This window comes from Mastigoproctus giganteus, chromosome 4 (assembly GCF_048544385.1).
Source record: "Mastigoproctus giganteus isolate SK-2022 chromosome 4, ASM4854438v1, whole genome shotgun sequence".
In the NCBI taxonomy this organism is placed as follows: Eukaryota; Metazoa; Arthropoda; class Arachnida; order Uropygi; family Thelyphonidae; genus Mastigoproctus; species Mastigoproctus giganteus.
In genome coordinates this window covers 20,807,820-20,825,053 of record NC_143578.1, presented here as the reverse complement: position 1 = coordinate 20,825,053, position 17,234 = coordinate 20,807,820, and the positions used below count along the sequence as shown (strand labels likewise).

Genomic DNA, 17,234 nt, shown 5'->3' with positions numbered 1-17,234 from the left:
TGTTATTGTATTGTAAAAACTGATATTTGTTTTGTAGCTTTGGTTGGTATAGTTGACTTCATTGGTACTGATCCCTTCACTGCTTCTTGTATTCTGTCTTTCTCCTTTATTATCGTGTTCACCGTTGCCACTGACAAATCTGAATTCCCAGCGATACTTGTTAATGTTTGGCCATTTTCATACATCCTTATTATTTTAATTTTCTGATCCAACTCGATCGTTTTCCTTTTCTTGATAGATTTACTAGTACCAATGTCACTTATTCTCTTAGCTGGCACCATGATAACAGTCAAAATTAAAATTTCTGAAAAGAACTTCACAGGGTTAAGGCGAAAACTCATTACAGTATCATCACTCCATGCGAGCTAAAGCACATTTCCGGAGGTCACTGCCATAAAACAATAAAAACAATTTGCACTTTCCGGGTTACTGGGCTTTTCTGTTAGTGCAATTCATTATAAAAAGGTAGTAAACTCGATCTTATTGCATTTGCGATAATACCGATAGCTGGAATTCTGTGGGTTTTTAAGTTATAGTATTATAATGAAATGTGTGTTCCCTTCACTGAAATGTCCAAGCATATCAAAAAATATGAATCACGTAAAGTAAGTCTTAAGCTACGTAAGTTGGGGAATTATTGTATCGAAAAATGTTCAGCAACCTACGTAAAAAGTATAACGATATATAAAAAAACTTAACACATACTACTCGCATGTTCGATACGATGTTTCCCTTTATTTTTTACAATATCGATTTTAAATGTAATAGCTTCCCTTTATTTTTTACAATGTCACATGTGGTTTGGTCACCAACATTATAATGGTTCTTTAGAGATTTAACGGATGCACCGTTTTCAAAACTTTTGAATAATTTCCAGTTTTTTTTTTAATTGAAAGAAAAAAAATAATAATAAAAATTCCGATATCCCTGACATAAATAAGGTAACAAAATTTGCCTTTTGTTGTGCTGACTAAACACAACAATCAACGCGACGCACGAAAACAAACTAAACATTTGGTCTCTCTCTTTTTTTTTCAAGCAGCAGATGTGAAGGCAGTGGGGGTTGCAAGATACTAATCTCCCAATGACGACTTATAACGCCTCTTCTTGTCGCTTATTTACGACTTGCAAAACATCTGTTTATACCTATTCTAGTTATTACTTGAATTTTATGATTTCTGGTTTTTTTTGTTTTTTTTTTATTTATTTGGAGTCTTGAAGCATCCCAGTTAATCCAATCCCAGTTAATCGAGAGTTTGCTGTATATACACAAAACCTTCTCTGGTTTGATGTGTATTCATTATTGCATAGAATGTAGGGAGTGGATGACCTGAAATTAAAACTCTGTACCATTAAACAAGGTTAAACCTCTGAGTTGACCTAGGGAAAAATCAAACAGGGATCTCACAGAAACTCCACCATTTAATGCTATACTGGAAGATTCTCTGCCAGGTCCAACCCCAGAGTATTCTTCTAGTGCATAATACTCTGGTTCCACAGGAGGTAATCTTTCTCATGCAGCTGAATCTAGGGGATTCAACTGCAAGGGGAAAATAGGAATACATTCTGTAAAAAGGAATAAAATCAGAGTATGTCAGCTGGGTACAAAAACTGATGTAAAAAAACCATCTATCAGTTCCTAAGGACATTAAAGGGTGTATGTTTATCCATGTGAGAACTAATTTCAATGCATAAACAAATGATTGACAAAATAATTTGGAAATGATGCTATATGGTGAATATCCATGACTAATTTTTGTAATGAACCACTCTTTTACCATGTAAGTAACACAAAGTTTATTAATTAAGTACCTTTGAGCTATTTACACTAAACTTATTAGAAAGGTGAAGTTTCAGGATCACTGCCACTCCCCTCATCAGATCATACAGGCTGTTAACATTCATCCTAGCTCCTGTATATGTACATTATATCCTATAATAAAATATAACATAATATAATGTAATACAGTATATTATGTATATTACATCCTATTATATGTATCCTATTCACACCAGCTCCTATATGGTCTGAGGATAGGATCCAGTAAAGATCCTGAAATGCCAAAAAGTTGATATTTTACTAGCATAGATCAAAAATTAGGTTAAAAGCACATAATTAATAAACTAACTCTCTATCATCCACATTGTAAAAGAGTGGTTCATTACAAAAATTAATCCACTAATGACTTAAATTTTATGGTCATGTGTTTCAGTCATGTTTGAAAAATGTAAGATGGGCACAATGTTCTTTTCTGAAATTCTGTCCAGATAGAAGGGATTATAAGATGAAATATTTGTAGATTAACCTAGATATGACAGACTTTGCAAGGCTTATGGAGGAGTCTCAACATGATCTGCTCTTGTTGGAAGAATTTGTTTTGTAAAGATGTCATTTGAACAGAGGATGTAAGGCTTTTTGCTTGTTGAGGCTTTAAAGACTCAAGTAAACTGATAATTCAGGGGATGAAAGAAGTTGTAGGAATAATACAAATTTAGTGGAATGGGCCAAAATTACATTTGCACCTTCCTTGAGAGTACTTGTGTGCAAAATATAATTACTTTATGCACACAGATTTCGAAAAATGCAAAATCCCAGCAGTCATAGGTCACAGCATAAAATGTATTTAAGCTAATACAAGGGATGCATCAAGATTGTAAAAAGTAAAAAAAAATATATAAATTTCAGTTGTCTATATAGTGTTGCCAGTTTTATTTATGTACATAAATAAATAAATTAGAGTTTGTGTTCAGGTCAACTAATGGTGGTATAGTAGGAACAGGAGATAGTAGGAGACATGATGCCATCAAGAGATAAGGGATGCATAATTTCATTAGAGATTACAGTGTGCTCCCCCCCACTCCTCCTCACTATGCTGTTTAGGAGAGTGACGAGGAGGGCATACCGTAATAATGAATAAATTCTTTATTCATCATACAGTTTTGATTCTTAATAATCTTAAAAATTAGGCATTTTAATGTATTTATTTTTATTTATAAGAGCTACATCTGACTGATTACATTTGAAGAGTCATATAGGTCAGTCATACAGTTCAGTCAAAATTGCACTATTAGTTTAATTTTTTTAAAGTTGGCAGTATTTCCTGGAAAATGTGCTAGAGAGTAAAACTTTGTATCCCACATGGTTCCCATTTGCTCCTGTTAGTATGCAAAATGGCGAGGAGAAGGTCAGTGTTTACTTTTTTAACCAAACAAAGAACACCACTGTTTTGCAAAGATTTGGTTTTTTTTTGAAACTCAGTGGGCACCTGCAAGAACACAAAGCTTCATTTATGTAGCAATATGACGAGAAAGGCTGTGTAAATCAATGAAAACAACCTCACATGGCCAATGTCTATTCTCCAGAAATGTTGAAGCCCTCTTACTTGCAATGCAGTGTAGTCTAGGAAATTCAACAAAAAAAAAGCAGCTTATAAACTTTGAATATCCTAATGTTCTGTTCAACAGATTTTTTTTTTTTTTTTTTAAATCAAATCAAAATAAGTTTCCATACAAAATCATAGTGCTACATAAGCTTTCCAAAAATGATAAGCAAAGAAGACTTCAATTTGTTACAAGAGAAGGAGAAAAATGTGCTATTACACCCTAGTTTTCGGATGAATTATTTTCATTTTGGATGGGACTGTGAATTAGACATGTATAGTATCCTATGTACAGTGGCTCCCAAACACTAGTTCAACTCCACTGTTGTACACTGTGATGACACAGAAACTCTGTAGAATGGCCAGAAATGTGTGTAATGCTACGTTTGTGCTGTGCATGTGTTTATGTCATTTAGTTGTTTCTGGCTGCTTTGAATAAGAAGAACGTGCACTTTTAGCCAACAGACTCTCCCTGCCAGCTTCATGAGAAAAACAGTCAAGGAAGGAAAGTGACAATGTGGACAGCTGTGTCAATTCATGGCTTGATTGGACCACTCTTCTTCAACAAACTTGTTCATTCACAGTAGTGATGCATATGCTTCAGAATGGCTTTCTACTGCAGTTTGTGGCAACTGTTTCCCCTTGGATATCCAGTTGTTTATGCAAGACGGTGGCACACCATATACAGCTATTGTGGGAATTTTTGCACACTGTTTTTGCCTCTCACATGTTGCCATAACATTATCCTGATCATTGCAACTGCAGGCATCTCTGGCCACCTCTGAGCCAGACTTAAAATCACATGGCTTTTCCTTGGGGAAGGGGGGTTTCTTGAATGAGAAGCTGTTCAACGTGAAATCTGATATACTCATGGACTTGAGTCACGAATGTTCAGTTGTGTCGCAAAGGTAACAAAGATCACTTTTGCAACACAACTGTTGCAAAAGTGACAGTACTGTCAGGATTACAAATAATAATGTTCATTTTCAGGAATTTGTTTGTGAAAATGACTGACATATTGAACATGTGGTAAAATTAGAATGTTTCCCATGTAGTAAAAAAGGAATTAATGGAATGTGATAAAAATGGAATATGTGTGGTAAAATTAAAATTAATGAAAATTCATAATGTCTGTAACATCTAATGAATTTCTTAGGAAATGTTTAAATGTGTCAACATCTCATGCAACACCCTGTATAACCTGAAAAACATACCTCATTTTGAACACAAAAATATGAAAATGCATTCAGAAATTTGATATCATTTAAAATAATTTAATTATTAAAAAATGCTTCTGCAATACTAAGATCATGAATAATTCATGTTATGTGTTTTTACACATTAGAAACTCTCACAACATTACATATAGAAAGAAAACCATTATGGTTATTGATATAAAGAATGAATTTCTACTATTTACCTTATCAATTGTATCATCATCATCAACAGCATAAACAATGCAGATGACATTTGCCTGTAAAAGACGAAAGTTTTATATTCAGAACTAAAAAATACAGCAAAAACTTCAAAGCATAAATACTCACACAAATCATCATCAATTATTCCTTCAACATCAGCTTTCATACCATTAAATATCCAAACAGAACTGTTGTAATAGGCATAGTATTAGTAGCAGCAAAAGTTTCAAGAAAGCAAGCTTAAAAAGCAACAAAAAAAAAAAATCCAATGTCTATCCATCCCCTGCAATAATTTGTCTAGTTCTCCATTAAATTTAGATGGAAGTTAATTCCAACAAGCAGCCACCCACTGGCAGAAGGCAAATTTCTGCACATTTAACCTGCAACCATCCATCATTAATTTGAATTTATGTACACACAAGTGCATAGTCTGAATGCACACACAAGTGTATAGTCTGAGCAAGGGGATGAATGCTATCAGCATTGAGCTTGCTCAATCCATTCAAAGCCTTAAACACCTCAGTTAGATCAGCTCACTGGTGCCTAGTCCCCAGACACTGCAATTTTCAGAACTGAAACCTTTATTGGTAAGACTGCCCTTTTGTTCCTATCACCAATCTCATTCTAGGAAGGATCTACATCGTTCTTAAAATGAGGCCTCCAACCACATATTCAGTAAGGTTCGGGCTAACCACTGCCTGGTACAATGGGATAACCACATCTCTATCACTGCTAAGAAAATTCCTGTATATCACTGACAAAACATGAGCTGTCCTGACCACCTGCACTACACTGCTCAGAGAACCTCATATCTCACTGCACAATTACCCCCAGGTCTTTTTCATTTAATACTGCCCTGAATGTAGTACCACATAATAGGTATGTTAATGTAGGATTACTGCTGCCCACAAGCAGTACCTCGCATCTGCCAATGCTAAACATCGACTGCCATTTCTCTCTCAATGCATCTACTAATTTTTTAAAGATCTTGTTGCAATAGCTCACCTTGATTGTTGTCATTAACCATCCTGCCAACCTTTGTATCATCTGCAAACTTAGATATTAAGCCTGATATACCTTCATAAAAATTATTAATAAATACTGAAAACAACAATAGGCCCAGCACTGGAACTGGGGGACACAATAACATTAATCCAAGAAGCTGACAAAATATGGGGGGGGAAGTAACAAACACCTATCACCTTAGTGATAAAGTGCCGATGCAATAGTGACAGCAAACCCAGTGGATTTAAATATAATACAAGTCTATATATCAACAAGCAACTGTGATGATGATGATGAAATAGAAACCATGTATAAACTGGGCAAACTAATAGGGATAGTAAAAGATAAAGAAAACCTAATCATAATGGGTGACTTTAATGCAATGGTAGAAGGAGCAGGCAAAGAATCAGGGCCATTTGGACTTGGAAGAAAGAAAGAAAGAAAGACTATTAGAATTCTGTAAACAAGGATTGGTTGTTGGCAACACTATGAGGTGTCAAAAAGACGACATTACATTTGAAAGGCCCCAGGAGACCTACAATGATATCAGATTGATTATATTTTAGTGAAGAAAAGATACAGAAACCAATTAAAAGCTTGTTTCAGTCATCCGGGAGTAGATTTTGAAAGTGATCAGTTACTAGTTATTGCAAAATGTGAGCTAAGGCATAAGAAAATACAAAGAATAAAAGGTGGAATGTGAGACTACTACAGGAACACAAAATGGAAGAGTTCAAGAAAGAAACAGATGCAACACTTGTAACAAAAAAAGAACAGAATGAATGGAAGTCAGTGAAAGATACTCTGGAACATACAGCAAACAAAATAATCAGACACATGAGACTGCAACCAAGAAAGTCATGGATAACAAATGAAATCCTCAACCTGACTGTAGAAAGAAACAAAGCCAGCAGAAAGAATACAGCTGAAGGTTAAGAACAGTACAGAAGACTAAGAAATAAAGTGACTGAGGAATGTAGAAGGGCAAAAGAAATGTGGATGGATGAAATATGCAATGATGTTTAAGATAATTTAAACAAGGGAAGAACTGACATAGCATACAAGATGATTGCCACATATACTTGAAACCCTAAAACCAAAAGCACAGCAATAAGATGGAAAGCGTACCAAGAAGACTTCTACGATGGGAATCAAATAAGTGAGGAAGCCTTGGAAGCTGAACATGAATAAAAGAGGATTGTTTGGGGACCGGACTTACTAGAATTAGAATATAGAAGAGCTCTAAATGGGATGCTCAATGGAAAAGCAGTAGGAGCAGATAAATTTCAGGCTGAATTGCTGAAAAAGCAGGAGACAAAACAAGGAAAGAAATGTTCAATATCATAAAAATAGTCTATGAAAAAGGAAACAACGTGGATGAACTTTTCCAAAGACGGACAGTGACATTACGGAAAAAGGAAATGCAACAGAGTGCAAAAACTACCGAACCATAAGTCTGCTTAGCCATGCCATGCATCCAAAATATAGCCACTCACCGATTAACGTAAGGGTTGCTTTGTTTGTTTGTTATTTGGTTTTTAGGAGCATTAGCAACTAAGGCCATACTGCTCCGGGGATATGCAGTGGTCATTTTGGTGGTCACGGGCTTGAACCCCAGTCTAATCAAGAAGCGTGTGCTACGCACTGCTGCTCCAGCCAACCTGGCTACAGAGGAGCCTATAAGGGTTGCGTTCCGTGGAACTCTATGTAAGTTGGAATTTCCCCCATGCTCTTGCAGCACAAGCAATTGTATTCACTGAATTGATTGAATCAAAAAAGAAATGTTCAACGAACATGTAAATAGAATTATTTATTGTATTTATTCAATTTTTTTTATCCCATGTGCAGGAAAAATTACAAAAGCGTGCAATTTAAAAAATTTCAAAATTATAAGATTACAAAAAAAGAGAGGAGACATTAGCATTAGAAGAGGCACACCCTTCATTAGAAGAGCTCGGAGAGTACCTAAACCATTTACGATTTGCAGATGACATTGTGGTCATAAGCAACGATCCCAAAGAATTAGAGGAAAATCTTAATCAGTTATGCACAGCTAGTAAGGATTTTGGACTAAAGATGAATATGGCTAAAACAAAAGTAATGATGAACAACTATGCCACAGAAAGGGAAATAATGAGTGAAGGAGCAGTAATTGAAAAGGTGGAGTCATATACTTATCTGGGACCAGTCAATAGCTGTAATAATGATAAATGGCTGGAAGTCAAGAGAAGAATAAATTTTGAATGGATAGCATTTGGGAAATATAGTCACATACTGAAGAGCAATATCCCAGTTTGTCTGAAACGTAAAATAATGAACCAATGTATACTCCCCACCATGACTTATGGAAGTGAAACTTGGGCACTCACCAAAAGAATGCAAGAGAAGCTGAGAACTACACAGTGAAGAATGGAACGAATCATATTGGGAATCAGACTGTTAGATAAGAAGAGAAACACATGGATTAGACAGCAAACTCAAGTAAAGGACATTCTTATCAAAACTAAAGAACTAAAATGGTCTTGGGCAGGACACATAGCTCGAAGACATGATGACAGATGGACTAAGAAAATAACAGAATGGTATCCAAGAGGAGCTAGAAGAAAACCTGGAAGACAAAGGCGGAGATGGATAGATGAAATTCATGAGTTTGTGGGTAGTAAATGGATGGCCTGTGCTCAAAACAGAAGAAACTGGAAAGTTGCTGGAAAGGCCTTCATCCTGCAGTGGATTGAAAATGGCTGATGATGATGACATCCTTCTTAAAATAAGGGAGTCATACTCTTGCTTGCAAGAAAGCAAGCTTATGCAGCATCAGCCAAAAAAAAAAAAAAGAAAACCTCTCCCATTTCACCCCTCTGTTTGATCCAAATACCCGTCCAACTCAGCCTTAAATTTATTTAGGCTATCAACTTCCACAAGGGATGGAAGTCTGTTCCACCAACCAACTACCTGCTGTTTAAAGACAAACTTCCGCACATCTATCCTACATCTGTCTTTCCTCAATTTGAATTTATGCCCTCTCAGGTGATTATTCTGAGCAAGAGGTTTGATTTTTTTGATTTGGTAGTTGTTGGCGCATCGGCTTCTGTGGCCATATTGCACCTCCCAAAGTTTTTGCAGTACTTTGATCCAAGCCCGAGGCGGGAATCGAACCCGCGACCTTTGGGTTGCCGGGCAGGTACTTTACCCACTCGGCTAGCCCGGTCGGCCCTGAGCAAGAGGAAGAATCCCATTGGCATTGAGCATACTCAAACCATTCAAGGCTTTATACACCTCTATCAGATCACCTTGCCGGTGCCTAGTCTCCAGACACTGTAATTTGCAAAACTTAAGCCTTTCTTCGTAAGAGCAACCCTTTGTTCCATTCACTAATCTTGTTTCCCTTCTCTGTACTCATTCCAACAGCTCCACATCCTTCTTAAAATGAGGGAGTCATACTGTTGATCTTAAAATGATCAAGAGTATTACTCCTCTAGTTGCCTCTCGAACATGCTGATGTAGAAAACAATCATCCAATAAATCCACAAAAGCCTTGCTAGTGTGTGAGTGACCAACCCCCAAATTCCAGTCAATATCTGGGAAATTAAAATTAGCATTAGCATTAGTAGAGGCATATGATGCAAGAAAGCAAGCTTATTCAGCATCAGCCAAAAAAAAAAAAAAAAAAAACCCTCTCCCATTTCACCCCTCCGTTCGTTCGAAATACCTGTCCAGTTGAGCTTTAAATTTGTTTAGGCTATCAACTTCAACAACAAGTGATGGAAGTCGGTTCCACCAACCAACCACCCGCTGGCCAAAGGCAAATTTCCGCACATCTATCCGACATCCGTCCTTCCTCAATTTGAATTTATGCCCTCTGAGGTGATTATTCTGAGAAAGATGAAGAATCCCATTGGCATTGAGCATGCTCAAACCATTCAAAGCCTTATACACCTCTATCAGATCACCTCGCCGGTGCCTAGTCTCCAGACTCTGTAATTTGCAAAACTTAAGCCTTTCTTCGTAAGAGCAACCCTTTGTTCCATTTACTAATCTTGTTGCCCTTCTCTGTACCCGTTCCAGCAGCTCTACATCCATCTTGAAATGAGGCCTCCAGACCTGTATACAGTACTCAAGATGTGGTCTAACCATTGCCTTATACAAGGGAATAATCGCCTCCTTATCCCTGCTAGAAAAATTCCTGTATATCATTGACAAGACACCATGAGCTACTCTTGCAGCTCGTCTGCACTGCTCAGAGAACTTCATATCTGCCTGCACAATTACCCCCAGGTCCTTTTCATTCTCCACCACTGTCAGTGTAGTACCGCAGAGTTGATACATTGCTCTGGGGTTACTGTTACCCATATGTAGTACTTTACATTTGTCAATGTTAAACTTCATTTGCCACCTCTCAGCCCATCTGTTCAACCTTTCCAGATCCTGTTGCAGCAGCATAGCGTCAGTAGTGTCCTTAACGACTCTGCCAACCTTTGTATCATCTGCAAACGTAGACATTAAACTTGATATCCCATCATCAATATCATTCATAAACACCGAAAACAACAACGGACCCAACACTGAACCCTGAGGAACTCCACTAATAACATTAGTCCACGTTGAGCAGTGTCCATTGATTACCACTCTCTGTCTTCTGCCACTCAACCATCCCCTTATCCATAGCAGCAATTTGCCTCCAATGCCACACTGCTCCAATTTGTGCAGCAGTCTTCCATGTGCAACAGTATCAAAAGCCTTTCTAAGATCCAAATATATAATATCAAAGTTATTCCCTGCATCCAGTTCTTTTGTGACTACATCATAGTATCCAATCAAATTGGTCAGGCAAGACCTGCCCTTAACAAAACCATGCTGCGTCTGAGCTATAACTGAATTCTTGTCTAGATGATCCTGCAGTGCTTCTTTAACCAGTGCCTCCATTAATTTACCTGGAACAGAAGTTAAACTAACAGGTCTATAATTACTTGTGTCAGCCTTTGATCCTCCTTTGTGAATTGGGGTTACATTTGCACTTCTCCAGTCTATGGGTACCTCCCCTGAGTCCAAAGAAGCTCTCATAATTATGGCTAGGGGTTTGCATACTTCCTTTGCTGCCTCCTTTAATATAACTGGATAGATCCCATCCACCCCAGGTGCCTTTTTTATGTTTATCCTCAACAATCTCTCCTCCACTTTCCTCTCAGTCATTACAAAATCATCCAGCTCACTGCCAATGTTTACTTTACCTACATCATTCTCCTCCCTGAATAACTCCTCATGCGTGAATGTAGATGCAAAATACTCGTTTAGATTGTTAGCCACCTGAGCAGGATCCTCAACTGTTGAACCATCAATATCCAGTGGACCAATCTGATTCATCCCTTTCCTTCTCGAGTTCAAGTATGTAAAGAACTCCTTTCTGTTTTTCTTTGCATCCTTTGCCAAGGATTTTTCGTAGTCTGCCTTTGCCTGCCTAATCTCCTTTGTGACTTGGTTACAGACCAACTTATATCTATCATAGGCTTCCATGTCACCCATTAATTTGTATGTATCCCATGCATTTTCTTCTCTGCCACATGTCTCATTAGTCCATCTGACAACCATTTAGGCCTAAACCTTGAACAATATTTCTTAGTTGGTATGTAAAGCCTGGTAGCCACCAAGATTAGTTCCTTGAATGCTTCCCATTTTGAGTTTGCTGTTGGTAACATCATCAGTTGGTCCCACTGTATAGAATTTAAATACTGTCTCAGACCATCATAGTCGCCTTTACGAAAACAAAAACCCTTCCCTTTACCTCTGATGGTAGTTACCTCCTTGAGTAAATCCCACTTCAACACACTGTGATCACTGCCACCTAGTGGTTCATTTATCTGCAGGTTCTTAATGCATGAAGAATCACTACTGATAATCAGATCAAGAGTATTGCTCCCTCTTGTTGCCTCACGAACATGCTGATGTAGAAAACAATCATCCAATAAATCCACAAAAGCCTTGCTAGTGTGCGAGTGACCAACCCACAAATTCCAGTCAATATCTGGGAAATTAAAATCCCCCATTATAAGACTCTCTGATTTACTGGCCCACTCTATTTCCCTGTACAATATATTATTATACTCATCAGAGTCGTTAGGCCTATAGCACACTCCTACTCTCAATTTTGATTTCCCTATGCTTATGTCACACCAAACTGACTCGACACTGCCCTGTCCATCGATGTCAACTGGCTTCACTTCCTTTGACTTTATGTGTTTCTTAATTAATAGCATAACCCCTCCTCCCCTCCTGTCCTGTCTATCCTTTCTATATACATTGTATTCCCCAAATTCCAGTTCCGCATTACTTATATCTGTGTGACACCACGTCTCTGATATCCCAACAATATCTGCCTTTGATGTTTTGAGCAATACCTCAAATTCATCAAATTTATTTACCAAACTCCTAGCATTGGTGTACACGCAGGTATACATGCACCTGTTTCTATTCTTAGCTACCCTAACACAACCCATGTGTTTACTTGTAACGCAATGACTACCAGCAGTCTCTGAAATATCCTGCATCTTGTTTTTCAGACTTCTGCTCATTTGAATAAAAGCAGTGCAAGAATCACTTCCACCTCTGCCAGTGGCTACTGTTAATCTATTAGTCCTTGTATCCCCCCCAACTAGCAGTTTTCCGACCCACCTAACACTGCCTCGACAGCATCAGCAAAAATTCTTGCACCCTTTCTATTTAAGTGTATCCCATCCCTGTAGAAGCAATCTCTCCTGTTAACAAGTACAGTCCAGGCTGAAAAAAATTCTACCCCTTGAGCCTTGCACAATCCCTCCAGGGCCGAATTGATCGACAAGGCTCTCATCATATACTCCCTCCTATCGTGTCTGGGCAGAATTGCAGACACTTTCAAGTTCAACCCTAATTCACGGCTTTTTTTCAACAGTGACCTGTACTTGCTAAGTAATTCCGCCGGTCTCCTACTCTTAATATCATTAGTGCCAACGTGTACAACTATATCACCTTTTGTGCCCTTAAAAGATGATATCCGCTCTACAACGTCATCAACCTTTGCCCCTGGCAGACATACCCTGGTCCTATTCCACCTATCCTTTTTACAAAGCATGTTCCCCGTTTCCCTGACAATAGAGTCACCAACAACTACTAGTTCCTGTGGGACCAGCGCATTCTGCCTAGGGGGCTGCCCCTGTGTTGCCTGATGACCAAGTGCAAGCTCTGGCGTTGATGTGGGCAGCTGAGAGCTTGATTCCCCATTATAAGACTCTCTGATTTACTGGCCCACTATTTCCCTGTACAGTTTCTTATTATACTCATCAGAGTCAGGCCTATAACACACTCCTACTCTCAATTTTGATGTCCCAATGCTTATGTCACACCAAACTGACTCGACACTGCACTGTCCAGCGATGTTGACTGGCTTCACTTCCTTGGATTTTATGTGTTTCTTAACTAATAGCATAACCCTTCCTCCCTTCCTATCCTGTACACATTGTACTCCCCAAATTCCAGTTCTGCATTCCTTATATCTGTCTGACACCACGTCTCTGATATCACAACAATATCTGCCTTTGATGTTTTGAGCAATACCTCAAATTCATCAAATTTATTTACCAAACTCCTAGCATTGGTGTATATGCAAGTATACATGCATCTGTTGCTATTCTTTGCTACCCTAACACAACCCCTGTGTTTACTTGTACTGCAATACTCCCAGCAGTCTCTGAAATACCCTGCATCTTGTTTTCTAGGCTGCTGCTCATTCCAATAGAAGCAGTGCAAGAATCACTTTCACCTCTGCCAGTGGCTACTGTTAATTTATTAGTCCTTCTTTCCCCTCAAGTTAGCAATTTTCCGATCCACCTAACACTGGCTCAATAGTAACAGCAAATATTCTTGCACCCTTTCTATTTAAGTGTATCTCTTCACTGTAGAAGCAGTCTCTCCTGTTAACAAGTACAGACCAGGCTGAAAAAAATTCTCCCCTTGAGCCTTGCACAATCTTTCCAGGGCTAAATTGATCGACAAGGCTTTCATCATATACTCCCTCCTATCATGTCTGGGCAGAATTGCAGACATTTTCAAATTCAACTCTAATTCATGGCTTTTTTTCAACAGTGACCTGTACTTGTTAAGTAATTCGACCGGTCTCCTACTCTTAATATCATTAGTGCCAACGTGTACAACAATATCACCTTTTGTGCCCTTAAAAGATGATATTTGCTCTACAATGTCATCAACCTTTGCCCCTAGCAGACAAACCCTGGTCATGTTCCACCTATCCTTTTTATATAGCATGTTCCCCATTTCCATGACAACAGAGTCACCAATAGATAGCCTAAATAAATTTAAGGCTGAGCTGGACAGGTATTTGGAACAAAGGGAGAGGTGAAAGGGGAGAGTTTTTTTTTTTTTTTGCTAATGCTAATGCTAAAATGTACATATGGAGTATATTGCTGTATGGATGTGAAACATGGTCAATAACAGCAACAGACTGGAGGAGAATTGAAGCATTTGAGATGTTTTGCTGGAGAACCTTGATGAAAATCAAATGGAGAGACAAAAAGACAAATGAAGGGGTCCTCAGAGTAGCAGAGGAACAAAGAACAATCAAGAAAATCATAACAAAGAGGAAGATACAGTTTCTAGGACATCTTTGGAGACAAATGATTGGATAGTAAACATATTAGGACAGCCTGAAGGAAAAAGAAGCTGAGGATTGTTTGTTTGTTTGGGGATTTATTAGGTGCATTTGCATCTGTGGTTATAGTTACTACATAAGTAGAACTACTTATGTAGTTAAATTTATGGGTAAACTATGGTGTATTTACAGCGATATTATATAGTTAATTTCACCCATAACATATTATGCCTTGTGCATTTAGTCTTTAGAATATTATCATTATCTTCACCATTTAGCATCTATCATATTGTGCAATTAACTTTGATGGCATGTCTGCATTATTAGGGTACCTGCCCGCCCACCGACAAGTGAGCCAACAAGCTCCGAAACGCATCTGGGTGGTGGTGCCCACTCAGAATAAATAACAGTGGGCTCCTCTACTAAAGAAGCATTATTTATTTGAAGTAGTAGTAGTGGCACTTGATGCAAGAAAGCAAGTGTAGGAGCTTATGCAGCATCAGCCAAAAAAAAAAAAAAAAAAAACCACACCATACCCTCCAAATGCCTGTCCAGTTCCTCCTTAAATTTATTTAACCTATCAACTTCCACAACGACAGATGGAAGTTTGTTCCAGCAATTAACCACCCGCTGGCTAAAGGCAAATTTCCGCACATCTATTCTACATGTCTTTCCTCAATTTGAACTTATGTCCCCGTAGGTTCGTATTCTGAACAAGTGGGAGGATCCCATCAGAATTCAGCGTGCTCAACCCATTCAAGGCCTTATAGACCTCAATCAGATCACCGCGCAGGTGCCTAGTCTCCAGCCACTGCAAATTGCAGAACTTAAGCCTCTCTTGGTAAGAGGATCCCTTCATTTCCCTCACCAATAGTGTTGCTCTTCTCTGTACACGCTCAAGCAAATCTGCATCCTTCCTAAAATGAGGCCTCCAGACCTGTACGCAGTACTCAAGGCGTGGCCTGACCATTGCCTTATACCGAGGGACAATCACCTCCTTTTCCCTGCTAGCAAAATTCCTATATATCATTGACAAAACCCCATGACCTGCCCTAGCAGCCTGTCTGCATTGCTCAGAAAACTTCATATCTGACTGCACAATTATTCCCAGGTCTTTTTCATTTTCTACCACCTTAAGTGTAGTACCACACAGTTGGTACGTTTCTCTGGGGTTACTTCTACCCATATGCAGTACTTTGCATTTGTCAAGGTTAAACTTCAGTTGCCACTTCTTAGCCCATCTGCCCAAATTATCTAGATCCTGTTGCAGTAGCACACTGCCATGACTGTCATTAACAACCCTGCCAACCTTCGTGTCATCTGCAAACTTCGACATTAAGCCTGATATACCTTCATCAATATCATTGATAAATATACAAAACAACAGTGGACCCAACACCGAACCCTGTGGGACTCCACTAATACCATTAGTCCACGAAGAGCAGCACCCATTGATTACCACCCTCTGTCTTCTCCCACTTAACCATCTTTTTATCCATTGTAGCAACTTACCCTTAATACCATTCTGCTCCAATTTGTACAGTAGTCTTCCATGCGCAACAGTGTCAAAAGCTTTCCTGAAATCCAAGTATATGATATCAAAATTATTTTTTGCATCCAGTTCCTTTGTGACCACATCATAATAACCAATCAAATTTGTCAGACAAGAGACTTTCCCTTAACAAACCCATGCTGTGTCTGAATTATTGCTGCAGTCTTGTCTAGATGATCCTGCAATGCATCTTTAACCAGTGACTCCATTATTTTACCCGGAACAGAAGTTAAACTAACTGGTCTGTAATTACTCGTGTCACCCTTCGAACCTCCTTTGTGAATTGGGGATACATTTGCACATCTCCAGTCCGTGGGAACCTCCCCTGAATCCAAGGATGCTCTCATAATTATGGCTAAGGGTTTGCTTAGTTGCTTTGCCGCCTCCTTTAATATAACTGGATAGATCCCATCCACCCCAGGTGCCTTTCTTATGTTTAACTTCGACAATTTCTCCTCCACTTTGCTCTCAGTTATTACAAAATCATTAAGCACACTGCTACAATTTGATAACCTTCTTCCATTTTCAAACTGTAATAATTCCTCACGTGTGAATGTAGATGCAAAATACTCATTCAGTTTGTTTGCTATCTGAGCAGGATCATCAACAGTCGAACCATCGATGTCAAGTGGACCAATCATATTCATCCCCTTCCTTTTAGAGTTTATATAAGTAAAGAAATCCTTGCTGTTTTTCTTAGCATCTTTTGCCAAAGATTTCTCGTAATCCGCCTTTGCCTGCCGAACCTCCTTTGTGACCTGATTACAGACTAGCTTATATCTGCTACAGGCTTCTGCGTCGCCTGATAATTTATATGCATCCCATGCATTTTTCTTCTCTGTCACGAGTCTCATTAGTTCATTTGATAACCATTTAGGCCTAAACCTTGAACAATATTTCTTAATCGGTATATAAAGTCTAGTAGCTTCCACAATTAATTCCTTGAATGCTTCCCACTTAGAATTTCTGTTTGTAACATCGTCAGTTGATCCCACTGTACACAATTTAAAAACTGTCTGAGACCACTGTACTCCCCTTTACGGAAGCAAAAACCCTTTCCTTTACCCCTGACGGTAGTTACCTCTTTGAGTAAATCCCACTTCAGCACACTGTGATCACTGCCACCTAGTGGTTCCTTTATCTGCAAATTCTTAATACACGAATGATCACTGCTGATAACCAGATCAAGAGTATTACTTTCTCTGGTTGCCTCTCGAACATGCTGCTGCCGAAAACAATCATCC

The 17,234-nt window shown here is 38.6% G+C and overlaps 1 protein-coding gene across 5 annotated transcripts in view; it reads right to left on the bottom strand.

The window, feature by feature from the left end:
* Positions 1-17,234, bottom strand: part of Miro (mitochondrial Rho GTPase) — a 202,438-nt gene that overhangs the window by 116,447 nt on the left and 68,757 nt on the right. For all 5 annotated transcript variants that reach the window (XM_090371388.1, XM_090371387.1, XM_090371384.1 and 2 more), the window contains exon 5: positions 4,801-4,854. In XM_090371388.1, the coding sequence (XP_090227514.1) occupies positions 4,801-4,854 (54 nt within the window). The remainder of the gene's footprint in view (positions 1-4,800; positions 4,855-17,234) is intronic.